Below are 26,713 nucleotides of genomic sequence, written 5' to 3'. Positions count from 1 at the left end.
TAAAATCCTAACAAACAATGCCAAATTAAAACTTTGATACCCCTGAGTATCACAATTAAATATCCCCCTTTTCGTGTGCACTTCCACAAAACTAAACACGTGGGATTTTAGTGTATGTGACTTCTTTTCTCCTTCTCCTCAGGTGCTGGGTGGAGTTGAGCCGAGTCTGTACACGGGGGATATCTGGTACACACCCATCAAGGAGGAGTGGTACTACCAGGTGGAAATCCTCAAACTGGAGGTTGGGGGGCAGAACCTCGAGCTGGACTGCAGAGAGGTATTGCCCCTTCTGTGTTCCTGTCTCTGTGAAATACAAGCGTTTGGGTTTGGAAAAGACAGGTGTCTGCCAGAGAAAGCTGGAGCTTCCCTTGGAATGGAGAATGTAAACCCCCTCCCTCTGAATTACTATAATTTTGCAATTAAGGGCGTTCAGGCAAAGATTTGGGAATAGGAATAACAGTTATTTGCTAGAAATATTAAAAAATACAAATGTAGTAAAGCCAACAAACAAACAATAAAAAAAAAATCCTAGGAACACTGACAGAGCCAGAACACAACCTGACACCCTGGTCAGGGTGTTGGGAGCAGTTCAGATAACTCCACCTGGAATGACAGATGTGGTTCTGTTGGAGCAGAGATGATCCTGTAGAGGGGTCCAGTGGTGAGATGGGTCTGGTCTTCCTCTGGGAATCCAGTGCAAACAGGCTGCCCTGGTGTTCTGAATCTCAGGCTTTATCCAGGTAGGAATGCTGGGCTCCTCCCCCTGGGTGGAGCATCTCTCAATGGGATGATGTAATTGTATCAGCCTCGATGGCCCGTTAACAGCAGATATCCCCTGGAGGGAGGATGGGTCCTGGAAGAGATAAAGAACACTGCCCCACCTGGTTTTAACAGCTGGCCCATTAACAGAGGGCACCTTCCCCCTCAGTTAAATTTAAAAAAACAAAAAAAACCCCCCACCTCTTCAACTGGTTTCAACAGATTGGGAGTAGAATACATGGTTTTGGTTATATATTGCAACCCAAGACACCATGTTTGTCTGAAAAAGAAAAAAACAAAAAACCAAAACAAAAGAATCCTAATTGGTCAGTTTTGTCTTGCAGTCTCCTGAAAATTGAATTAAAGCAATTCTGGTCAAACAAAAGAAGTGAGAGATTCTGGACTGACCCCTGTAGAGCTGCCTAAGCTCACAACTCATGATGGCAGTGGACAGGTGTCACCCTGGGTTGCTTCCTGAAGTTGTCATCCTAGGCTTCCTTTTTTATTTTATGTTTTTGCAATCAACTTTTGCTCTCTTATGGTTGGCAGTTATTATTCCTGATGGATAAGCTTTCTGTTTCTATTAGGAATAATGTTCTGCCGTATCTGGATCAGTCTAATGAGACTGTGCTGTTGCAATTTTTATTCCAAAGGCATTTCATTTAATTTTTTTTTTTTTTGTGGAGAATATACGTGTATGTGTGTGCTTTATCTCTTTCTTGCTTGTTGCTATTCATGCTTTGATTTTAGTTCTGTATTTTTTATGCCCCAATTTCGTTAGACATCCTAATTTCATTTTACTCTCATGCTGTTAGTTGGAGATCAATGCAACGTGATAAGTAAAGTTTTTAGAGTACACATAAATTAAGTGAAATTCATGATTACAATATTACATGTGCATAAATATTATATTTCCATGCACAGTATTGAAATCATATTGCCATATCAATTATTTAAAATGAGTCCCAGCATCTTTCAACTCAATAAGCTGAACATGGTCTGTTTGAATGCCTCTCTCTGTTGTGCTGTTAGCAAAGCAAAACCACTGGTTAAAGTAAATGTTTGCTTTTCTTTCTTGCCTTAAAAAACAGTCAACATGTTTTTGAAGGGGAGCCCTTCAGTGGCTTAATGCATGCTGTTGCCAGAAAACAACTCACTGAAAAATTCAGTGGTGTGTCAGGAAAGTTTCCTGTAATTGTTGCTCTTTTCTGAGCCAGGGGTTGCTTTCACTGATGCAAAAGGATCAAGCTTTCCTGGATCAAAGGAGACCTTCCCACAGAAATTCTGAGGAAGAGCAGTAAAACAAGAGTGGCACAATTAGAATTAGGCTGGTTAGGAGCTCGCAGAGGATGCATGATTCACTCTGGGATGAGGAGCTATGTGCCCTCTCTCCTCTCTGTTGTTTTCTAGGAAATGGAACACTTTTTTTCTCAGCCTTCACCAGGGACTGCTCCCTTCCTTGCCAGGGAAAAGTTGTCCCCTTGCTTCAATGCTGGGAATGTGTCCAGAACTCCAGCACAGCTGTGGCCCTGAGCCTGGCAGCCAGGGCTGGGAGAAGCCCTGAGCTGCCAGAAGTGCACTTTGCACTGGTAAATATTAACCAGGAAAGCCACGTGTTCCCAGTGTGAGCAATCCCGCTACTTCCAGATTTTTGCACAGTTTTATATCAATGGTCAACCCTTTTAACTACTTTTTTTTTTCCCAAGGGTGGCATTCCAGGATGCCAGTGATTGTGTATTTTGTGGTACAAATCTGTTAAAATGGGCTCCAAAAATGCCTTGGCATTTCTTCCCACTCTTTAGAAGTATTTCCGAGTGTGTAATAAATGGTTTCCTGTTTGCTTTCCTGTCAGCTCTGGATGGCAGCCCCATAGCAGCTCCTTCGAAAAAAAAAAGGTGGAAATACCTGTCAGAGTTAGTTTTTCTTACTTTTTTGGTGGGTTTTATTTATATATATTTTTGTATATTTATATAAAATTATATATAAGCTTTATATATTTATATTTTTAATATTATTTTTCTATTCCACACTAAAGGGGCTCCATGTGACTTGATAACATCTAAACCAGGATATTTTAAATTCACTTGCTGTTTGACCTCTTCCTAAGTAGCTTAGGCTGTATATCATCCTGTGTCTTATGATTATGCCATAAACATGTCACAGTTCAGTTATATTAATCCTGCTGCCTAAGCTGGCAGCAAAAGTAGTTAATGCAAATAGCTGCCACTGCTACTTGCTTTTTTTTTTTTTTCCCTACAGTTAATCATAGCTTTTAAGGAGTTCATGAAAAAAGATTTACCCTTTTAAAAGTTTATACCTCATTTACCATATCTGAAGTTTGCTGAAATCTCCTAATTTTAGGGTTGAACTTTTAGTAATAAGAGACCTGTTTGCTATGGGTGGTTTTTTGTGGGGCAGCAAGACTGAAACTTCAGGTTTCTTTGGGGTTTTTTTGTGCTTTAGGGGTTTTCAGTGGTCAAGGGATGAAGATGTGGCATTTGTAATCTTGAGCCAGTACAGACAATGTAATAAGGCCTAATTTTTTCCTGTTATTCTTATATTAGATATGCCAGCCATTTAAACAGGCTTCTGTGTTTAAACTACAGTTGCACACATGCTAGCAGAGACCTTGATTCAGGGCTTGGAAGCTGCATCAGTGTTTAACACCTCCCTACTGAATATTAAAGTGCTTTTTTCCCTCTGAGAGGGGCCAGACTTCACTTTTTTACAGCAGTGGGACCATTTGCACCAGCTGTGGTGACACAGTAATTTCCTGACCCGGTGCAGATAAACCCACTCTCGTGTCTAGGCTGATGGTATCTTGCTTTCCTTTGCTCTCAGATTTCACCGGAATTGAAGCTGTCAGCTGGAGAGAGCTGCTGACAAGTATGACACGCAGTTCTGGGAAAGCAGCTGCCAAAAAGGAGCAGCTTTGTTCTGGTTAGGAGACAGTGGGGATCTGCATTACAGGAACTACAGCCTACAACTTCTCTCCTTTCTCTGTTTTTTTGTTTGTTGTTGTTTGTTTTTTTTTCTCTCCCCAGTACAATGCTGACAAAGCCATAGTAGACAGTGGAACCACTCTCCTTCGGCTGCCAGAGAAAGTCTTCAGTGCTGTGGTGCAGGCAATAGCTCGCACGTCCCTGGTAAGGAAACAACACAAAACCTGCTCAAAAAAGTGAAATTCCCATTAAAGGATCACAGGGTCTTTGAAAGGAGTGTCATCTCTGCTGCCTGCCTGCCTGCCTTGCAAGTTGTGGGTTTCTCACCTGAGGGGAGCAGAACCTTCCCTGGTCTAGCCCTGTTAATAAGGGAGAAATGACTAATGGCCTTTGATGGAAAGAAAGAGGTGAAGAAAAAAAAAAAGAAAAGGGAGGAGGGAAAAGGGGGGGGCCACAAGAAGTCTGTGTATGGAATTGCATCAGAAATAGGGCAGAGGTGGAGCATTTCAGAAACACGGACATAATCCTTGTTGCTCTGATTCAAAGTATTAAGAGTGCAAAAATCAGTCTTTTCATTCAAAACAGAGTGTTTATAAAGTAGGAGAACCTGCTGCTGCAAGCAGTTCCTTTCCAAGTATAAATCTTAGTCCTGTCTAGAATAAATGCCATTCATTAGGATTATTCATATCAATAAAGCTGCTTTTGACCTTCATTATTGAATTATTTATGTTCAAAAGCATCTTTCTTTGGAAACAGAGTGGGCTTTAGAAGTAGGGCATGGGGATGGTGGAGTTCTCTGTGTGCAGAGTGGCTGAAGCAGCATTTTCTGGCTAATAAAAAACTATTCATAAATTTTTGTTCAATACAAGGAGCAGCACCAAGAAGGTTAAAGAGGAAGAATAAGCACCAGCTATTTCAGTGTGAACAAACTCGGTATTTTTGTCATGGACTCACAATCAGACAGTGGCTGTTGATGCAAATCACAGGAAACACAGTAAGCAGCTGCCCCAAAGACAGAGTGTTTGCCTGTGTGCTGATAATTCAAGATTGAGATCCTTTTTCCTACTTGACTGAGAGCAGAGATTTGGCATGAAGTGTTCTTCACTGCCTGCAGATGTCCAGTGTCTGAAATAAATGTACCAGTTACGGGTTCTTCTCCTTGCACAACACTGAAGTGTTGACTGAAATAATTTCAGTCCATGTGGGGGAGAATTGAAAGAAGCCACCCCAAGAGCTCCTGTGGATAAGGAATCCTCCTGGGAAGTGGGTCACAGTGGTCCACACTCCCCTCTGATGTTGTTCAGGACATTTGAACTGGGGCCTTCCACCTGACAAGGGAACAGTGGACAGATCAATAAGGTATTAAAAGGGAACCATTCACTTTGCTTAATTTTTTTTTCTTTCTGTTCCTCTTAAAAATGCATCAAGTAGATTTTTTTTCCAAGTTCTTTTTAATCTCAAAGTCCTTCCTGCTGTACCCCTTTCCCTCCACACATCCCAGAATTTACTTTGACAGCTCTAAACAAGGGAGATAATCTACTAAATAAGAAAGTAGTTACAGGGTGCAAGGATGAGATTCTAGCTGTGTAGGAGCAATGTCAGGAAAATGGGTATTTTCAGCAATTGTACTGCAGTTCTGTGCTTCTGGCAGGAGATGTACCACTGGAAAAAAAATCATCTGCTGTTGTCAGACACACTTTTCTGACCACAGGTGAGCCTGGTTAACAAGTTCCTGCTCTTCATAGCATGTTATGAGTACCCCAGCCAGATGTCATTTCCCAGATATGCTGGGATAACTGTGTGTGACACATTTCTTTATTCAGCTCAGTTTAAAAACAAGGCTGTGAGCTCTGTGCTCTTCAGTGGTGCAGATGGTTCTTTAAACTTCAATTATTTGCACTGAAGTCTTTCAGGGAGCAGCTGTTATGATGCAGTTTGGTGTTGAAGGGTGGTGATTTTGGCAGATGGGCAGAGATGAGCCAGGGAGGGGGGAGGCACCTACTGCACCTCACTGAGCTGAAGTCAGGACAGCAATAATACAATGTTAAGTTAAAAAGTTGAATGAAGGAAAGCTCAAATAATCCTGAAATCTGTATTTTAATAGCCTTTTGGGTATCATGCACTCAAATCTCCCACATGCATTGCTGCAGTGTGCAGAAGAAAGAAGAAGAAATGCAATGCATTAAGGAGTCTTTCTGGGAAATTAAAGCAAGCACTTAAAACAGAGCACTTTATAGGCTTGGCCTGACCTGGCTGGGTGGGTACCTTGCAATTTTTCTCAGATCTGCTTTTCAAGACAAAATGGAAATAGAGGAGAAGTATATTTCTCAGCAGGTTTGGTCTGGGACTCAGCTGTGAGGGAAGAGTGAAGTGCCAAGGGATGCACTTCAGCATGAGCTGAGAGTTCAGGGTGAAAGGCCTGTTTGTGGTGGTAAATCATCTTGCTCACATGAGTCTGTGCTTGGTGAGGCCCAGGAACAGAGCAGAGCACTTGGAAATGTGCAGGAGTCTCTGTGCAGCCCTAACAAACACTTCTTTGGCGTGTGTGTGGCCAGGGGTGAGTGCCTGTCACCTGTAAAATGCCATATTTTAATGAATGAACTGATGCTTACAGAATAATCCATATCACAGATAGATACAAATTAGGAGAGTGCAGAAGCTGGATTCCATCTTTTTGCTTCACCATGATGGGAGGCTTTGGCTGTGCAGCCTCAGATCAAGCTCCTCCTTTGACTGCTGCTTTGTGAGGGATCAAGAACCAGCCAAAATAATGCAGTAACACAAGGAAAGGTTTTGGTAACACAAGGAAAGGTTTTGGTGACACAAGGAAAGGTTTTGCTCAGGTCTGGCAGCAGGTCAGCTTCAGGGAGCAGGAACATTGAGCAACATGTTTGTCTTAGCCAAACAAGCTTTGCAGGGGTTGGCTTTTTGTTTTGTTAGTTCCATGGATATATTACACAGGACTGTGAATCAGTTTTATTTCAAAAGCTTGTCAGGTTGTACTGGTAGGGAGTGACAGGGCAGCAAAAGAGACAGAGGGATGTGTTTCTTTGCACAATGGCAAACTGTGATTCCCTTAAAAGCCAGGAGAATTTTGGCTTAGCCCTTTGCCTCAAAACTCTGGAGCTGAGTAAGAAGCTGTAGGTGCATGAGGAGGGGAGGTAACCTCATTCTCTCATTGTATATTCACAGGGTTTGTATTTTGGTTTGTGTTTTTTATAAAATGTAAAATGCTGCTTCAAAACATCACTGTTTGGTCAGAGAGGAGGAAGGGAGGCAGTAAAATCCCATTGTGGAAGTGATTGCTCAGGGAGGCCACGTGTGTCCACTGCAGTAGAGGAAATAATGAGACAAAAATGGGGAGGGAAGGGAGAGCTAGGCTTGCTTTTGCCTCTTCCCCCTTCTCCAGGTCATGATGGGTTATGACACACCTCCGTTTGGGCATTGGGGTTTTTGCTTTGGTCCTTAAAGAAGCAGCTCAGATTTGTGTTCTTGGATTTCTCCATGGAAATGAAAGAAGTATCTAACAGTGGTAGTGATCATTCACAAAAATCTATAAAAAATGTCTGCAATTTCCAAGTACAATTTCGTTTGGTTGGTTTGTTTTACAGATACAAGAATTCTCTTCTGGTTTCTGGACTGGTTCACAGCTTGCATGCTGGGATAGAACTGAAAAACCCTGGTCCTTATTTCCCAAAATCTCCATTTACCTGAGGGATGAGAACTCCAGTAGGTCGTTTCGGATCTCTATCCTACCACAGGTCTCAACCTTCTTTGTTTATTCATCTCTGCATCTATTTTTACTATTATAAAGCACATGCTCTTAAAAAATAGGAGCTATTTTTGGCAGTAATAGAGAACTGGCTTATTGCATGCAAGGGAAACCTTTTTTTAATCAAATTTTAAAGATCAGTTTTTAAATAGGGAAAATAACAAACTTGTCAAACCTAAAAGCGAAAAGGAAAGGGACAAAGCACAGTTTCCCTCTCAGTGCAGTCCATTTTGTTGGGAATTTTTTTTTTTTTTCAATTTCTTAGGAAAAAAAAGGGCAAGTTTTTGCTTTGTTTTCATGACCTTTGGCCACATCAGATGTCAATACAGAATGTCTCTGCTCATTTTGATCCTCTCGTTTTGGGAAGGGAATTGATTTGTTTCTCGTGGCATTTTGAGTTGGAGCGCTTCTTCTGAATATGAAAATCTTGGCAATGACCCTTTGTGAGCTCTTCACCAGTTTCTGTAACTTGCCTGGTTTATCTTTTATTAATATTCCATCCACTCCATTATATTGAGAATATAATGTGGCACTTTTGTTTCTCTTCTCTGGCTTCTCCCCCCAGTATGAGCTGCAGAACAGGCTGGTATCCTCTAACATTACTAATACATTCTTTTACCTCAAGGGACAGGCAGGAGCAAAGGAAAGAATGAACCTATTAAGTACATTTTAACTTGAAATATAGTAAAGCCTTATGATAAGCTTTTTCTGTATTGATCATGTAGCTTGGCAATCATTCATCTTCCCTGAGGAGACAGGGGCTGAAATGTGACTGGAATTTATAAAATCTAGAATGTTGAAGCTGACACTGAAAGCTCTCTGAATCAACTCCATCCTAATAATTCTTTTAATAACTAAATTAGTCTCTAATTTGAATTCATCTTCCCCAGCCATCCTTCCCTTATGTAAAATATGGTAAAAAGTGAGAATCTTGAGAACTTGCTGTTGACCTGCATGTAGTGATGGCTGTGCTCAAATTTGTTTTAGAATCCATGAGCTTAAGCTCTTACCTGCCTGTTGGCTTTGACCAGTTTTAAATCATGTACAAAAATCTGTTTTCCCCTATCCATTCTTGATTTCCAGTGGAATTTGTGTGCCTGAACTACAAAAATGAAAAAGCCTGAACTTCTACCTGCTGTGAGGTGTTGCTTTTTTACACTCTGGCTTCCTTTTTTTTTTTTAATTTATTTTTATTGTTTTTAAATTTTCTTTTTAACAGCTTTATATTCAACCCATCCTTGTGATAGGAGATAATTTGCAGTGCTACCGATTCGGGATCTCCTCCTCCACAAACGCTCTGGTGATTGGTGCTACAGTCATGGAAGGATTTTATGTCATCTTTGACAGAGCCCAGAGGAGAGTGGGCTTTGCAGTGAGTCCCTGTGCAGGTAAGAGAATAATTTCTCAGCATTTGGGGAGTGAGGGAACTCAGAGAAACACCTTTGCCACTCATCTGCTGATGTAAAGTGTGGTTAATCCCTCAGTGTGAAGGGTGAATTTGGAAGAAATTCCAAGCTATTCACATTTCAAAAGAAGGAAAAAAAGAAACCAAAATTGCATTGCAACATCTTTTGGCATGAAGTGAATCAGCCTCAGCTCTGGGTGTCTGTGCTGGGTTCTTCCCTCTCACAGGGATGATCTTTCTGGGACATCTTGTCTGTGTGTGCAGTTTCCCCAACAGTTATGTCAGACCAGTCCCTGTTTTTAATGCAGCTTCGTTTTGGGCTGGCTCCTGCTCTGAGTTGTGCATAAATGGATTCTTCAACCAACTCTTGCAGGGTGCAGTGGAGTGCCTTACTCACACTTTTCTCTTAGTGTGAATTGAGCCTGTTCAGCCCCTCAGAAATTCGCTAAGAAAGAGCTGAGGTGAAAATGGGACTCACATTAAGACTCCTAGTGTATGTGATAATTCTAAACAATTACTTTTCTCACTGTAAGCAGAAAGGCATTAATTTTTTAACCAGCTGCTGAGGAGATGTGAAAAAGCTCATAATTTTTGGCTGATTTTACAGTGCTGGTTTCATGATTTCTCTTTTCTCACCAAGGGTAGCTAAAACCCAGAAGTTTTGGGGTTTCCTCCCCTTGTTGTTCAGACATTGCTTTGATGTCACAAGAACCTCCATGTGGGAGAGGAGGGGAAGGATGTGCGCCCATATTCAGGTCTCTGTCCCAAACAGGAGTGGTCTATGCCCTGAAAAACATTGTCTCATCTGAGAAAAGGACTGGAACTGGCAGTGCTTCTTTACGGTCTTAGAGGAGGTAAAGGTAGTTAGGACTGGAGTGCTTAGTGCAGTCGTAGAGGGGAAAAACAGATACTGGCTGGCTGAGGTGTAGCTCTAGGACAGTTTTAAAGCTTTTTTTTTTTTTCTTTTTTTCTTTTTTTTTTTTTTTAATAATCTCTCCACTGTTGACAAGCTCAGACTTGTCAGCTTTGAGCTCACTCCCAGAGAAAATCTGGATATTGATATGAGTTGCTTGATGGACACTTCTGTGAGGTGCCATGCAGTGATGAAAGACAGGTTTTGAATGCATCTGGCAGGAGAGTGTAACTGGACTGTTGCAATGTATTTGAACAACTTAGGCCAGAATGTGCCTCAGCTAAACTACCTGTAGTTATCGTTATCAGAACCCTCAGGAACTCGTCAAGGTTACTGAGAAAAACAGGGCTAAAGTAAGAAAAGAAGAACCTAAGAAATAGAATACTAAGAATGCAAGACCTGGATAAAGGAGGCCTGCAGAGCAATAACCTGAGACTAATCATGTTTCTTGGAGGGTGCATATGGGGCACATAGACAGGACAGAGAAACCAATCAAATAATGATGAACGTGTGAACGAGCAGCCTTAGAATCTATAACTGCAGCTTTATATAAACAATAAATAGCTTCTACTAAAATCATATTAGTTCTGTCGTTCAGAAGTCCTGAGCTCCCGCACTGGACAAATATTGAGGGCCAGGTTTTCCTGCCTTTCATTCTTCCTAGTGCCTCCTGACTGCAGCTGGAGCTGCCTCCTGTCCCTGTCCTGCTGCAGCCATCAGTGGAGGGAGGAAGGGACATCTGACAGAGCACATTGAGCACATGTGGTCAGCAGGGGACATGAGGCAGCTGCTGGACATTAGAACTGCTTTGCCAGCCCTTCTTGGTTGAGAAAAATAATGAGGGAACCAGAATAACATCTTGGTGCAGGCATAGTTTGACCACGTAGTTCTGCCAGAGTGGAAGAACTGAGCTTGCTGAATAGAGCTGCCATTGGAATTTCCACGAGCTTGGACATGTGTTTACACCCAGCTGGTGCTCCAAGACATTTCCTCCTTGTCTCCTTGTCCACATTTTCTGCATATGCCTCACCAGCATCATGGGAACACAGCTTCCTGAGGAGTCATTGCTGGGTGACTGAGACAGGGTGCACAGAGTTGTCAGATTCCACTCACACAGGGCAGATGACATTTCCCTGGGTCGTGCCAGTTGTGCTGAGCTTCACTTCTTCACGGCTGGCGGTTCCCACATGTAACAGCACTTTGGTCAGAGAGCTGCTGGTGAGTGTCCGTGCAAGATGAGGCATGAAGCCTGACTGGCTTCCTGTGGAGGCCAACCATGCCCTCCACAGCAACTATATTGTGTGGGGTTTGTATCTTCTTTTCTGTTGTTAAGAGCTGGGATTAAATGCTCAAGAGGCTCAGTTCTTGTTCAGACTCGGATGTTTATTAACTCTTATTTATGTTACAGTCTCACAAGCTGTGAGTTCTAGCTAACAAGGTGAAAAATGGCTCCATCTCTATCTCTTTCCAAGGTCTTTTAAGCACAAACTGTCCAATTAGGAAATGACACTTAAATTATTTTTACTTTTAACCCAATAACCAAACACCCATGGTCCACAATGTGGATTTTTCTACCCAATTACAAGATGCCACACAGACCCGTGAAGAAGAAGGTGAAAAAGAAGGACTGGGCCTACACTCTAAAACCTCCATCTTGCTTTATATATATTACTATATTCTAAAGCCTTTAACCCCAAGTTTTCCACCCTGTGATATCACACACTTCTATTCAAACTACTCACCCATAATCCCAGTGCTGTCACTCAATTTTGGAAGCCTCTTCCACGGCCTCAGGTCAAATGCAGTGTGTTCTTGGGGATCGGTGCCTGTCAGCACAGAAAGTCTAAAATTCTCAGTGCCCAGGGTTCCAACAGTATATTAATGGCATTTATTTGGAGCTTTCTAGTCAGCTTGTGGGCGTAAATTAAACTGAATTACTGGTGGCTCAAATCTTCAGAAACAGAGGAATGTTAAAGACTGTGTGGTGTGTCTTTGCAATGACCTTTGCTTCCTTGGTGTGAACATTAAATTAAATCCATGGGTTTTTAAGGTGTTAGAGCTGTACGTGATGAATGCAAAACTTATGGGAACAGGACTAAAACCCTTAATTACATTGAACTTCCAGGTTACTTTTCAGACTTGGCTAGAGATGAGAACTGGCTTGTCCCGCATTATTCCTTGGACCATTTTCATTCTCCAGGATGTACCAAGAACAAGGAAAGTTAGATGGCTGCAGGAAGCTATTCCACTGTAGCAGGAAATTTGCCTTTTCCTCATTGAAACCGTTTATTACTTACTCAGACAAATAATTTTGAGTTGCCTATTGGTAACCTAGTGTTTACAGGAGGACTAGGAAAGGTTTTTGGATCAGGTCCCTTTTTGAGACAGGATGTTCCGATCAACAAGTTGGTTTTAGTGAAGCAACCTGGAAATGTTCAAGGCTGGGTTGGATGGGGCTTTGAACAACCTGGTCTAATGGAAAGTTCCCTGCCCATGGCAGTGGGTTTGAACTAGATGATATTTAAGGTCCCTTTCCAAACAAAGAAAAAAAAAAAAAAAGAAGGGAAAAAAATAGCCCTGTGGGAAAAGAACTGGGATTTTGGTAGTCCCTAAGCTGAATGCAAGCCAAGGTAAGTGAAAATGAAATTACATAACAAAGAGCAACATCTGCCAAGGACATTCAGGAATGTTGGACATGAGGAGTTTTTTCCTCACCAGGGAGGTGGGACAGCAGTGAAACAGGGTCCCCATCCTCAGGGTTTTACAAGGCCTGGCTGGATAAATCTGCAGCAGAACTGATCTGTTGATCCTGACAGTCCTGCTTTGAGTAGGATCCTCGTCTAGGTGACTTCCAGGGGCCCCTTTCAAGTTGTACTTTACAATTCTGTGATGCATTTGATCTAATTCCAGGTTTACTGCTTTTGTAACCACCCAAAGGGGTGGTGAGCTAGCGTGTGTTGAGTTCTGCACAAGTGTTAGGAAAGAGCATTTTTCCAGAGGCACCTTTTTTGTCCTGTAATCATCAACAATGAAGAGAATCTCATTTATTCAATGTTATAAAAGTACTGTAGTTAGGTACCACCAGATATTCTAAAACAATGCATCAAAATGCTCTAATTCAGTTAATGTGTGATATGCTGAGTGTGTGTTACTGTTAGTTTATGTTAAGGGCTTCTTTGAACAATTTAGGCAAATTTCCTCTCAATTTCTCTGGGGGTGGAAGAGTGTGAGGGAAAACTTTTTTCCCTTTTGGAGGGAAGAAGGCAGAGGCTGTGCTGCTATCAAGCACTCTCAAAATGCAATTTAAAATGTCAGCCACTATGGCAACAGTTTTGTGTTCTTCTTTAATAGGAGTAATTACTGTGCTGGAGCCAAATAATGAGTAATTAGAGACTCTTTATTTTCAAAGCTATTTCCAAGGTGGAAAATTGTACTGCTTTTTCTTTTCCCCCCACTTCTTCAAAATACAACTAAGTAATGACACTTGGGCCTTACGTTTCAAATTGGTGTTAAATGTGGTTGAGTTTGGTGTTGCTGCAGAACTTCATAAAGACAAACCAATGGTGTGAGGGGGTGAGATGTCCAGAAAAAATAATTGCACGGCCAACAAAGTGCAATCCTGGGGCTCTGGACAAAAAGGATTTTGTGCCACAGACCTTCTAGGCAGAATTTTACCATCTAATGAGTTTGGGGAGTGGGTGTTTGGTTATTCACAAGTGACAGGGTCCTCGTGGGTGCAGCCTCGGGTGCCCCCAGTTTGCTCTCACAGCTTATTCCTGCTAAAGGAGTCTTCCCACACTTTGGGGTGGAGAAAGGGTTGGTTCAAATGTGTGATTCCACAGAAAATTCCTTGTTTGGGCATTTTGTTTGTTATGAAGGTTGGTTTCCCATCTGATCTGTGAGTTGCAGCCTCCCATTCCCTCCACCAACACTAAAAAGGGGCTGTGAGGGACAGGAGTGAGAGTGCAGGATTGTCCCTTTCAACACCAGCCCACAATTAAGTTGAATTAAGTCTAACAAAACCTAAATCTTAAAATAATACGAGGTCTTATGAGGCCAGGGACTGAATGACGACCAAAATCCATGCAGATGAAGCAACCAACTTATTCTTCTTTTTTTTTTTAAGAACCTTAAAAACCTTTAAGTCCATCTTTGCAAAATCCAGGCTCCCTTCTTCCTTCCAGTGGGGTAGTTTATGGTAATCTCTTTAAACGTGGTTTCAGCAGTTGTGACTAAGATATGTGAAAATAAGAGATGCAGTTTTTAGTGGATGGGATCACTTCCAATCAGGCAAGAGTGTGCCTGTATGTAAAATGTGTGAGAAATCAAGCAGGACAGTTAAAACTGAGGCCTTCGTGAAAAAATACTCAGATGTGTCATGGAAGTGTAGCTGATTAGAGAAGAGAATTACAACTGCTTCTTGCCTTAACTTTGTCATCATTTCTTGAGTTGCTGGGTTAGTTCTCCTGGCCCAACACTGTTGCTCCTTCATGTCCCTGCTCCTCACTCCTGACACTGACCTTCCTCTCCTCCACTCCCCTTTGGTGGACAGCTGTCTCCTGTCTCACCTCCTCTTCCTTCTGGATTTTCATCCACAAGAGTGTCTGTGCTGCTTTCCACCCTGCACCTTGTGTTTAGGATAAAGTCCTTTAAGGTATCTGCTGCTCCCTAAGAAGACAGCAAACACAGGAGGTCAAAGAATCACCGGAGGTGCTTTTCTAGTTGTTGGAAATGCCAGAAACAAGCAAAAAAACCTTTCCAGGCCCTGCCCTACACCAGGGTGGATGTTGTAGGATATTTAAATGGATATTTTTGAAAGAATAGTGAGGAGGTGAAGAAGTGGTCCAGGGGTTTGGGCTTTGACTGATTGAAGTGTTGTTGTCTCCTAGGCAGCCTGTGGAGATGTGGGAGTGTCACTGACACAATCTTACATGTAATGAGCCCCATGAAGATGTATCAAGTCTGAGGGTTGACCTGCAGCCTCTCAGAGTGGCTCAGTAATAGTGAGGCAACTTCTCTGGACGTGCTTTGTAAAAGAAAAGGTTTTAATAATGACAAAAATAACAAACAGTATCAAACAAAAGAAATACAAGTCAAACACAGTGTAGAGAAGACTCTTGCACTGGCTAAGGCAGTCCGAAAAAGCAGTTGAGTAGTTCTGTGCAGACTTTTAAGTACTTAATGGTCCAGGTGGGACAATTTAGCTGCTGACAATAGAAACGGCTACAGGTTTTGAGAAACATTTCCAAAGCCCAGCCAGTATCCCTCTGCTGCCACTGGGCCAATGCTGATGAGCAAAGAATGGAAAGTTCTGGTGCTTTTCCGTAATAGCCAGGGGTAAAACTGAAACCTCTTTTCCTTATTTGGAAAACAAGGAAAAACCTCCCAAAACCTGCACATTCCTACAACTCACGGTCTCCTTACGCTTCAGAGCCCCTTTTTATCAACACGGGATTCTTGCATTTTTATTGCAATGAATAATTCGGTAAAACACGAGTGGGCTGAGATGAGTGGTGACGGAGACAGAGGGATATACAAATGTCGCCCTGATTTTTCAGCCTTTTGATAGTTTACATTTCTACTGGAGCTTTCTCACACATTGTAAAATAAACAAGGACTGATGTTTAGTAAATAATACACTTCTTCCAGGGGCAAGACAAATTGATAGACTTCTTGTCTGACCAGTGGGGTCAGAAAGGTGTCAACCTTGTCTCCCAATCGCTAGTCAAAGTCCAAACCCTATTTAAACCCGACACCAAAATAAACTTCCTTCTTTTCTCTGCTCTCAATCTGACAGGTGAGCATGATCTTTTCGTGTCCGTCTAGTGACATACAAATACTTTTTAAATGTCTGTGAGGCCTGATCCTTTCCCTCCTGTGCCTCCCCAGAAGCTGACGGCGCTCCCGTCTCTGAGATCGAGGGCCCTTTCCCCACGGCGGACGTGGCCAGCAACTGCGTCTCCAGCGTCTCCTTCCACGAGCCCGTGCTCTGGATTGCCTCCTATGCCCTGATGAGCCTCTGTGGGATCATCCTGCTGGTCCTGGTCGTCCTGCTGCTCATCCCACCCCGCTGCCAGCACCGCTACACGGACAACGACGTGGTCAACGACGAGTCCTCCCTCGTGCGCCACAGGTGGAAGTGAGAGGCTGGGTCCCGAAAAGAAAACCAGACTTAAAAACAGGGGCAAGGACAAAAGAGCTCTGCCAAGGGGAAGGAGACAATGCCTCCCAATTCGTCCTCGGTCCTTTCTACGTTCCTACAAGATGCTGTTGAAAAATCCCACCAAATATCCTGCATCGTGACTTTTATAGCTTTATTTTCTAACACTGGTTCTGAACCAAAGCACTGTTAACCACCTCTGAAGTGCTACGGTACTGGATTTGCTACTGCAGTAGAATGAGACTTTGTGCTCTCTACAGTACCTTCTTTAAAAAAAAAAAAAAAAAAGCCTGAAAAAGTTTAAAAAAAAGCCTGAAAAAAGTTAAAAAAAAAAAAAGATAAAAAACCACACCATGATGTTCTTCCACTGTCTGAACAAAATTGTCCATCTCTCTTTCAGGAAAAAAAAAAAAAGGAGCTGTCAGTATTTTCTAACTAATCGAGCCCTGACTGTAGAAAAAAAGAGAAAAAAAAATTAATAGTCTTTCTAATTAATTGCATTAAATGAATACTGCTTTCTGTTTACATCAGTTTATTTTGAAACTGTGCTTATGGTGTGGGGGAGGGAGAAAAGTCAGACTTGAGCAGCAGAGAAAAAGCAAGGGAGATCAAGAAGAAATGTTGGTTTGTGGCTTCATTCCCTCAAGATCACTGCTGCCACTCGAGAGGGTCGCCCTCCCTGAGAGCTGTAACAAAATAGTCCAAGGTGGTGAAAACTGGGAAACAAACTTGTTCAGCCTTAGAGTAAAACAAGACTACCTCTCTTAATTTACAAGGATGCTACCACTGGTGAGTGCGTGGATTAGAACTGGTCTCTAAGCACAAAGATGCTCCATACAACCAAATGGAACTACTTAACTTTGAATTTTTTTGGATTTTATAAAAAATTAATACTTCATGCCTTTCCACTTTGGTGTACACACACGCAAAAAAAAAAAACAAACCAAAAAAACAACCAAAAAAAAACCCCCGAAACAAAACAAAGAAACCTTTCAGTTTCCCCCCCTCATGTGGGGTTTTGTTGGGTTTTTTTTATGAGTTTGATATTTTAAAAAGGCTGATCTGCATATGTATGGACTGACAAGAAAGCAAGGTCTGTGCTCTGCTGTATTTCTAGAGAGCGTGTAAGAAAAAGAAAACAAAATAAGAAAGACAACTCTTCTTTTGTTTTAATTTGGCTGAGCTCAGCAACCTAGAAATTCAAAGGAGAAGTACCTGTCTTCATGGACAGGCTGTGAAGTGAAAGTCTTTATGCTGGCTTGTTTTTCAGCTCAAGCAGCAATTGGAGGTGCTCAGTTTGGCATCAATCAAATGAAAAGTGTGTGTGTCCTGCCTGGCTAAAAACAAACACGTGGTGGGACTGGAAACAATAGTGAGAGAGAGCAGGGGAGGATGTACTTGACCAGGCTTCCATTCCGCAAGTGCAGGTCATCATGCTGAGGTCAGAACTAGGTGTTTTCTTTGCAGATAGGGCAATTTTTCTATTCTCTAGTTGCAGGCTTCTCTGTAACACTGGCCTAAGTGTTTGGATTGGGAAGATAAACAGTGCAAGGCTGAGGAATTTTTAATACATAAAGAAAAGGAAAAAATATTCCTTTGCATTTTGATAGCAGAGCAGTTTGCTATCTGTATGGGAATTGGGAAAAAAAATAGCTTAGCTCTGAATTTCCCAATCCCTTGCCTAGACAATTTTCTGCCCAAAATCCCTTCATATAGCTCTGTGATTCACACTGCCTCTGCATCTGACTCTGCATGGAATAAGGAGAGATTTTTTTTAATTTTTTTTTTTTTTTAAAGAATGGAGCATTTACACAGGTGCACATCATGTGTGTGAAAATAAAACACTGTGGGTTTTTTTTTTTTTAATAACTTATGTCTTTCACGTCATAACTGGAAGTGCCTGCAATTTTCTTTTCAATTCTTGCACTTTCAGATTGCTTGGCTCAGTAGAGTAAAATAATTGATGCTGTGATCCATCTGAAAACGATTTCTCGTAGAATTTGGAGTTGGAAACAGGAGTGAATTTTGAGTTTGTCTCCTTCTTCCTCTGCCTCTTAGTTTTTAAGAGGAGAAAAATTGTGAATCACATGAAATAAGCCATAGAGCTTAGCTGTTTTCTCAGTGTTCTATTTTCCATATCTCTTTCTTAATATCTTTTAATTACATTAAGATTTCCACGTCGTCCTCCTGGGTTTGGTTTTACAAGTAACAAATAACTTCAGAGTTGCATTCCTTCTTTTTCTACAGTATGGCAATAGAAGTTATGCTTCTGTCACTTGTCTCAAACAGAAACACGGTATGGATTCTGGCTGGACAGTGTTAAACAGTAAACCCATTTCCAATTCAGAAAGTGAAAACAACTTGTATGCTCTTAAAATTTTCATCACTCCTCCCCCTCACCTCAGAACCTTCCATTTCCTCACCACAAAGAGTTTTAGGAAGGAATTTATTGGGAAAGGTTCTGGGTAGGCTTTTTTATGAGATTTCTTCTGAGTTGGTAACAAAGTCTTTCCACTGCACTGGATTTCATAGAAAAGTATTAAGTATTACCCTTTCCCTTTGAATGTCCTTGGTCAAGATATTTTAAGGGAAACACCTGGATGATGGGGAGCAATAACCAAGTAGCACAAATGAAAATACTGATACATAACTTGAGTTTTCCTGGCATTCCTTCACAACTAAAAATGTGGCTCGTAGTAAAAATGCTGTGAGTGACACCTGCGAGCAGCACAAACTTCATCTGGGCTTGTAAATTGATTCTTACACTGGCAGAAATTCAGGTGAGCATTGCTTTGTTGCTCTGGCAACAAGGAGAGCAATGGAAATCCTTGAGGGTTCATTTTTAGCCTACAACACATTAAGAAAAATAATGCTCTCAAGCAGTTTTGTATGAAAGATGAAACACAGTGACAGACTGCACTGTAACCAAGTGTAGTCACTTGGTAACTCACAGTGATTGCTTTCCCTGATACATTTCAAAAACCAGATATGTTGTGAGATATATTATGTTGCTGTTAACCAACTTCAGGTGTAAGAATAAACCACACCTTAAGAAAATTAAAAAAAAAAAAAAAAAGGAGGGAAGAGGAGTGGAGAAAAAAAAAAAAAAAAACCCCAGAGCATTGAGTGAAGATGATACTGGAAAACATCCTTTATTTATTATGGAAGACAAGATGCTCCAAATCACAGCACTCCAAACCATCCCTTGTAAGAAATATCAATATTTCCTGCTGAGCCAGCTTTCCTCTGATGGGAATGTAACACCACGTCCCAGGAAAGTGTCAGAAAGCTGCGTACCCCTGGCTGCAGCCTCGCAGGTAATTCGATACCGGCAAATCCCTGGTGCAATCGCCAGGGATTTGCGGGGGAGTGGTTTGAGTTCCAGCGCTTAAACCTGAGCCCAGCCCTGGGAATAGGTTAATTCTATCCCGCTGCCTTCGCAAGTTTTGGAAATATCATCATGGGGGTTTTTGGCGCAATTTAAATGCTGAGGGAAATAGATGAAGCATTTTAATAAGGCTTTTGTTGAGGTGCTGTAAAAGAAGTTTGGTGGAGGTCGATTGTTCTGTTTTTAAGGTGAGGGATTGTGTTTAGGATGTGCATGTTGAATCAACCTAAATGCAATGTATCAAGGGGGTTTTGGTGTCTCCTGTGCTCAACAGCTGTAAAATATATCAGTGAAAGTCAACTTATGAGTACCCAGTGCAGTTCCTTGTTGTGTATTCCCTGGCTTTGTCTTACTGAAGACATAAAGACATAAAATGTCTTGGTAGCCATTTGTCTACCAAGCTTTTCCTTTTAAATATTAAAAGGCTTGTGAGAGTTGCATAGCACTGCACATTTCCAGAGAGAGAAAGAGAGATCTGTAAATTTTCCAGTCTTACAAAATGATTGTGCTGCTGGAAGTGTTTTTGATTTCCGTAGGGGTTTCCAACAACTGGGCTGGTGTTGGTTGTCATATCCTCATCTCAGTCACGAATATAAATAGCAATAGGAGCAGTGTAATGAAGGGTGTTGGTACAGTGACCTATGGAGGTGCAATTAAAAGGAATTATGGAAAGAAAAATAATTAGGATGTCTCTAGCTTCATTAAAAATTGCAAGAGCGTAACAGATTGATCCTTTTCAGAAAAAGCTGTACTTTTTGCCGGGACATTAGTTCCTGTCAAAATTGACTCTCTGATTGATAAATTGTTCATTTCTGGCTGCTGAAGTCTTTGCTGCTGTTGAGAGAAGTGAAGACAGGTTGGTAACGGGATATGAGCAATCTTCTGAGCCAGTCAGATTTGCTGGATTTTGAGGCTTAATTAGGTGCTAATCCAGGCTTGTGAGTAATCCAGCATCCTGCTCATGGCTCTTTGGGGATGCTAGCAGAAATATTTGGCTCCAGCCAAACCCCTGGGTGAGATGGATCCAAAACCACAAAAGCCGCAGAGGGGCAGCAGCTGCTGAGAAGCTGCTGTAGGTGCAACATCCAGCCGTCCCCATTTCCTTTGGCAAGGGTCCACTTGCCTAAATATTTTGGAAACCAGCACTCCAAGGTGCCTTTTGGTGCTACTGGGAATTATCCACTCCCAGGTGAAGACAGGGCACAATCATCTTTAGATAGGATCGTTGCCCAGCTGCTGAATATTCCCCTCTCCATGTAACAGTGCACACAATGCTGTTTCTCACCCCCAGCAGTGGCATTTGTAAGCAGCAGGGCAGGAAATCATAAAACATGCTGACATCAATGACTGTACAGTAGTAATGTAAGAATGGTTCGTATTTGGCTGGATCTTTGTGGTCAGGTAGTCTTTACAATACTGGGAATTTCAGATTAGACCATGAAGGCACACACAGAATTTCCTTTGAGCTAGCAAAAAAGTAAAACATTAAAGGTAATTTTTAGAATTTAAAAAGAAGTAGCCCTCAAGAAGTGTTCTCTCTTTTTTTTTTTTTTTTTTAATTGATAACAACTACTCAGAATAAATATATTTTAGTATAGTCGCTGTCCTACTAATTCACTGGCGGGAAATCTGATTTTTCTGATTTGTCTTCTAGGCCATTCACCCCTTCTCATCCCCCCCCCCCCCCCCCGAAAAAAAAAAAAAAGTTGCTAAAAGATTAAGGTCCCCATTTTCCAATTTCAGCTTTCTAACGAGAGATAAATTTTTCTTCTTTACTATTCACAGACCTGTTTTAAAGTAGTTCCTAAATGCTTTAAAAATTAACCGTAGGATGGAAGTACTTGCAGTGCCATTAGGAGAAGAGCTGGAGCCAGAACTTTACCTGTGCCAATGGTCCCGAAATTTTACTGTGTGCCAAGAACTCCTTTGTGCATTTGACTACATTCCCTGGACTTCTTTCACTTCCCACTTGGAAATATTCCCTGCTCCTGTATATTCTCCTTTTTCTCTGCCCTTGGGAAATACGGGGGTGCAGAGGAAGACCACAATGAGCTATTCCTTAAGCAGGTGACAGCTCCTCTCTTCACATTTTTTTTATCCTGAAAACAATTTCAACTGAGCAACTGAGTTTGCTCTGATCTTACAGCAATGTGTATTTAGGCAAAACACTTGAATAAATTACAGTGTTTGTAACAATCCTCTCATCCCATCCCCCTTGAATGAGGGAAATTTTCACAGGGCCAAGTCAAACCTGCAAAGGGCACTTTTATTCCTGTGCATTCAGTGAGGGGTTACAGAACTGAATGTTTAAATGGCTGTATTTCCACCATGCTTGTCCTTTGGAAATTCTGTGGTTATAAAAGAAAAAAAAAGAAGAAAAAAAAAAAAAAGAAAAAAGAAAAAGGGAGTTGAAAATGTTGAAGAGGTAATAAAAAGACAACGATTTCTTGATAGCACAAAGGTGTGGATTGCTGCAATATGTGCTGGGGAAAATTGCTTTGGTAGCCAATACTCTGTGTGTGCATAAACTATACAAAGTTCAGTGTTTAAGACTTACCTGAAACAGGCAGTTCACGTTTTTTATTGCAAATTTTATATGGAGATGCAGAGATCTTTTAAGGCTTTTAACACTACATTAACTGTTATTTGATAGTTATTCAGGAAGTGTGGAAAGGATTGCACTTTTAAGAAAATTATTCCAACTTATAGAGGTATTTCTTCACCTGCTGGTTTGGTTTGGTTTGGTTGGTTTTTGTTGTTTTTTGGGTTTTTTTTTATTAGACACTGTTTTTAACATTGACTGAAAAGAAAATGGGATCAAAACTTTGAAAAAAGGGGGTATAGTCTTTCTAATTCAATCTTCAGGTTATGTTAGGATCTCTATCCCACTTACTGTCAAGCCTCATTACTCAATTTTCCAAAAATTGATGCTTTGTACTTTCAGGTCTTGCCATTTTCAGATAAACACTATGTAAAAAAATCAGATTTTATGCTGCGCAAAATAAATGATTAATTCTTTCAACCTATCCTGCGTGTCTTTTAAAATCCAAACTTCAAAGCTGATAAATTATATGGGTCCAAATTCCTGCCGTGAGTCTCAATTCCAGCTCCTGGCTGTAGCTCTGGGGGGAAAGCGGAGCTGCTGTGGATCCCACCTGAGCCTGGCAGGACGGGAGAGGCAGCCAAGTTTAGCTCCGAGGTGATTTTTTTTTTCCTGCTTATTCCCGAATTACGGAGATTCCTGCGTCAACTTTTCACTTCCTTACGGGGCAGAATCCAGCAGAGGCAGCACGAAGCTGAGAAGGTGAAGCTGCTCCTGGTTTGGGGTCGGGTCATGCTTGGGGCTGCTCCTGCCCCGGGATGCGGATGGGGAAGGGACACAAATCCCTGTCCCCAGTCCCTGCTCCGCGCTCTTTCCTCGCCAGGTGGAGCCCAAGGGGCGTTTTCCAACTCTGGAAGCCCTTTCAGCACTTTACGGGGTTTTTTGCCCGAATTCCCTTAAAAGTTACTTTCATTTTCTTTTCTGAATATCCGACCTCAAAGACCTTTGTCGTCTCCCTCTTCCCTCCCCCTAAACGCCTCTTTAGAAAGTCCATTATTTTAATCCCTGAGCTTTCTAAAGGCAGCCCGCTGTATTTATTGTGTATGTTGTACATTTAGGGCATTAGTCAAGTAAGATGGACTGGCACCAACTGTTTCATAATTTTTTTTTTCTTCGAAGCTGGCAGGTTTTGCTTTTTTCTGTCCTGATATTCAGTGAAGCCTCTCCAATACTGCCACGGGTGTCCCACAGAGGTTGTGGATACTGCATCCTTTAAGTGCTCAGGTGTTGGATGGAGCTGCCAGTGACCTGGTCTAGTGAAAGGTGTCCCTGCCCAGGCCAGGGGGTTGGAACTGGATGATCTTTAAGGTCCATTCCAAACCATTCCATGATGTCATTATTACCCAACTCTGCTCACAACTTTTCACTCTTCTTCTTGTGCTTAAACTTCTCTTGTGCTCTTGAAATCACCATCATCTTCAGAGCACCTTCGTGACTTAAAACTTTATTCACACTTCTCTTGCTCATCTTTGCCCATGAGAACTGGCCTGTTTAGACAAAAAACCTTTTAAGTTTGTGTGTGAAGCACAGAAGTTAAGAATTTATTGCAAGAATACGGCTTTTTTTTGATAATGACAGTGAAGTGTGCACAAATACGTGAAGGTTGGCTCCGCAAGTGCTCTGTGTAATTTTCCAGTACAATGTGTAATTCTGATGGCCGCTTAAACAGCAAACATTCACTGTTCTCCCCTTTCTCCACCAAAACAAACACTTTAAAAGTAAATGGCTTGTGGTTGCTTTTTTTTTTTTTCCTTTTTTTTTTTTTTCCTTCTAGAGGCTGATAAATACCACTTGCCTCTACCTTGACTCATCATTTGTTTGGCTAGGGAATTCAATAGCATTTCCCAAGAAAGACAGGTTATTGCAAAGAATACAGGGATCTGTGTTGCCAGTGCCTACACAAATATTAGAGTATAGGATTTTTATAGCTGTTAGCTAGATGAGACTGCTTTCTATGAACAAACAAGGTATTGTGATTCTTCAAATTCTTTCTTTTCATGCACCCAGAACTGTTCTGAAGTACTGTGAGTAGGAATACTATTTGCTTTTCCCTTCAGTGCTTTTTAATTGTAAATTTAACATTACTTTCAGCTTTCTGTATTCTTATTGAATGAGATTTTTTTTTTTATCATTGGACAACTTGAACATTCTCAAGGCTGGTGGTTTATACTGACTTTTTTAACTGCTGATTTATTTTTGACTGCTGACGTATCCATCTTCTATCTGGATGAAGTGCACTTAAATATATTTTAAGCATGTTTCTCTGGATTAACAAAGCAGAAGAAAACCACACAAATTAACCCCACCTGTGTATGGTTTAGCAGGCCAGCAATGCCCCAGACTCACAAGCTTTACAGGTTTTCCAGCTTATCAGCTGAAAGTCATCAATGCTTCCTTTTTACCCTTTAAACGATCCATTAAATATGACCCATCCGTTAAATGATCCATTGTTGCATATCTTGGGGAAGATGACTTCAATCCTTTGTATCCACAAAAGAAGCATCTAAAAGTTCTCATCTTGTTTTCAGTATCTGCTTCTGGGTTTCATAAGGAGAGTCAAGGTATACCAGAGAAAACAAAACAAAAAAACAAAACAAAACAAAACAAACAAACAAAAAAAACCCTAAAAAACCCAACCAAAAAAAATATCAACAGTAATTTTATTACAATAGACATTTACATCTTTATTTCTCTATGTTGTCCATCTGCATGTTCTTGTCTGCCCCAAGTCTAAGGTAAAATTAGACACCAGCTGCACATTTTATGTAGGAGGTCTATTTTTCTGGTTTTTTTAAAGTTCTCGTGAGTTCTACAAGCAAACATTTACTCCCAACGTTCTCTCCCTGCCTTGCAAACTCTGCCTCCATTTTAAATCATTAAATTGTTTGAAGTCATCCTGCCAGGACTGAAAATCCACTGCTGGCCTTTTGTGGGCAAACAGAAAAGATGTAAATTAAATTCTTACGAGGGCTGGAATGACACTTTTGCTCATTTGTTGGTCATGTGAGGTGGATGCAGAAAATATCTCTCTGTTGGTGCCATAGTTCAAAGGGCAAGCAGGAACTTGCTGGTGTAGTTTTAACTGTGTTAGACCATAAATTTCCTCTGCTGACTGGGTTTTGTGGTGGTAAGACAAGAATAAGACACTGTAGATGCATTCACCTGCTCCATTCAGTGTCATTTGTTTCCTGAGTAGATTTCCTGTCCTGCTCATCACCAAAGGGTCTTAGAGCCTCACAGGAACTGAGAGTGCTGATTAATATTCTGTAAGTTTTTCTCTGAGCTTTCGAGTTACAGAAAGAATGTTTGCAGGATGAAATCAGAAATGATCCTTTAGAAGGGTTCTGCACCCCACACCTTGGATTCATCACTGAAGAAAGAAGTGTTGCTTGGTTTTTTGGTTTGTTGGTTTTGGTTTTCGTTTTTTTTTTTTGCAGATACAAAACTGAGATTCCTGAAGTAAAACATTTTAGAATTTCCTCTTTGTTAAGCACTTAAAATCCCCTCAGTCACTGGATCCCTGGGATTTGGCCGGCCAGCAAACAGCATTTGTAGCAAATGCCTGGGTGTGGTTCCATGTAGTTTAGGCAGTAATGAAAAGTAACCAGCTACACTTTTTTTTGTGGGTCAAAGCAGATAAAATTTCATTTTTCCCAATCGACACTGATGGCCAGTGGTTTTCGTACCATATTGAGGTGGTGACAAAGTCCCTAAAGGCTTAAAAATTTCTCCCTATGGAATCTGTGACCCACCACTATTCGTACAATAAATTTCTTTCAAAAATAAATTATCCCAAGCCCTAATTAATATTCCTTGCTTTAATTAAAAGAGAGGAATTTTTCATTTTGTTACCACACAGTGTTTTGAGTTTAGAGCTGTATCATTGTTACTTTAAGGGCTAGAAGTGCACTCTTCCAACAGCTTCAACCATTTATGAACAGAGGCATCATTTTCTGATGTGCCTTCTTGCAGGATAATACTTTCTGCAGAAATAATTGCATATTTTAAAAAGTATGCCAGACTAATTTTGTCTTTAACTTCCTCTTGCCATCTCATAATTCTTTTTTCTTCCTGTCCAATGCTTCTCATTCTTTAAGTTTATGTGTCCCCTGTTACCTCTTTAATTATGCACACGCCCTGGTTTTATGGGACGTTGCTTTTTCATTTGCAAGCTCCCGTAGATTTGAAAATAACCAGCAGCAATTACTCCCTTAGGTTTTATCTGCAATTTACAGGGTATTATAATATAGCACTCGCAGAAAAGGACAAGAAACACCTCTCCTCCAGGGACTGGAAACATTCACAGCTTTCAGGAGTGTCCTGGGAGGAATGCAAAAGCCCCACTCTGGCTGCAGTTCCTATCTGAGCCCTCCTGCAGGATTTTATTCATCTGTTTGCTGAGCTAAACATAATTCCTGTGCATCATTAGAGGCAGAGGGAATGAAAGAGCTCAGTGGAAACTAAATCTGAGAGGTTTTTAAGGGCAACTGCAGAATCACAAGAGTAGTTTGACTGATTTTCTAAGTGAAAATTAGTGACCCAGCTACCCCAGCAGGGAGGAAACCTTCAGGTGATGGTGCACAACACGTGGGTACACAAGAAGAGATGAACAAAGGGTGGGTTGGAGCTCGTGGTGGAAATCGTGTCATCCCAGTGCTGTGAGGAGGGGTGGAAAAGGAGGATGGTTCTCCAATGGAAAAAGCCCTAGATTGGGTTCAACAGACTCAAAAATCACTGGTTCATCTGCCAGAATGGCTCCAAACTCAAAGAGA

The 26,713-nt window shown here is 41.3% G+C and overlaps 2 protein-coding genes across 4 annotated transcripts in view; one reads left to right on the top strand and one right to left on the bottom strand.

The window, feature by feature from the left end:
- The window catches only part of BACE2 (beta-secretase 2), a 56,825-nt gene extending 34,460 nt beyond the window's left edge, over positions 1–22,365 (top strand). For all 3 annotated transcript variants that reach the window (XM_066177124.1, XM_066177127.1, XM_066177126.1), the window contains exons 5-9: positions 143–277; positions 3,804–3,905; positions 7,313–7,462; positions 8,693–8,861; positions 15,681–22,365. In XM_066177124.1, the coding sequence (XP_066033221.1) occupies positions 143–277; positions 3,804–3,905; positions 7,313–7,462; positions 8,693–8,861; positions 15,681–15,934 (810 nt within the window). In that variant the 3' untranslated portion in view covers positions 15,935–22,365. The remainder of the gene's footprint in view (positions 1–142; positions 278–3,803; positions 3,906–7,312; positions 7,463–8,692; positions 8,862–15,680) is intronic.
- TMPRSS2 (transmembrane serine protease 2) overlaps positions 1–26,713 on the bottom strand; it is a 315,898-nt gene that overhangs the window by 217,830 nt on the left and 71,355 nt on the right. The window lies entirely within an intron of this gene.

This window comes from Chamaea fasciata, unplaced genomic scaffold, assembly GCF_029207755.1.
Source record: "Chamaea fasciata isolate MVZ Bird 193981 ecotype frontalis unplaced genomic scaffold, bChaFas1.0.hap1 SCAF_2, whole genome shotgun sequence".
Taxonomy (NCBI): domain Eukaryota; kingdom Metazoa; phylum Chordata; class Aves; order Passeriformes; family Sylviidae; genus Chamaea; species Chamaea fasciata.
Note: the sequence above shows the minus strand (reverse complement) of the source record. Positions and strands in the feature narration are given on the sequence as shown.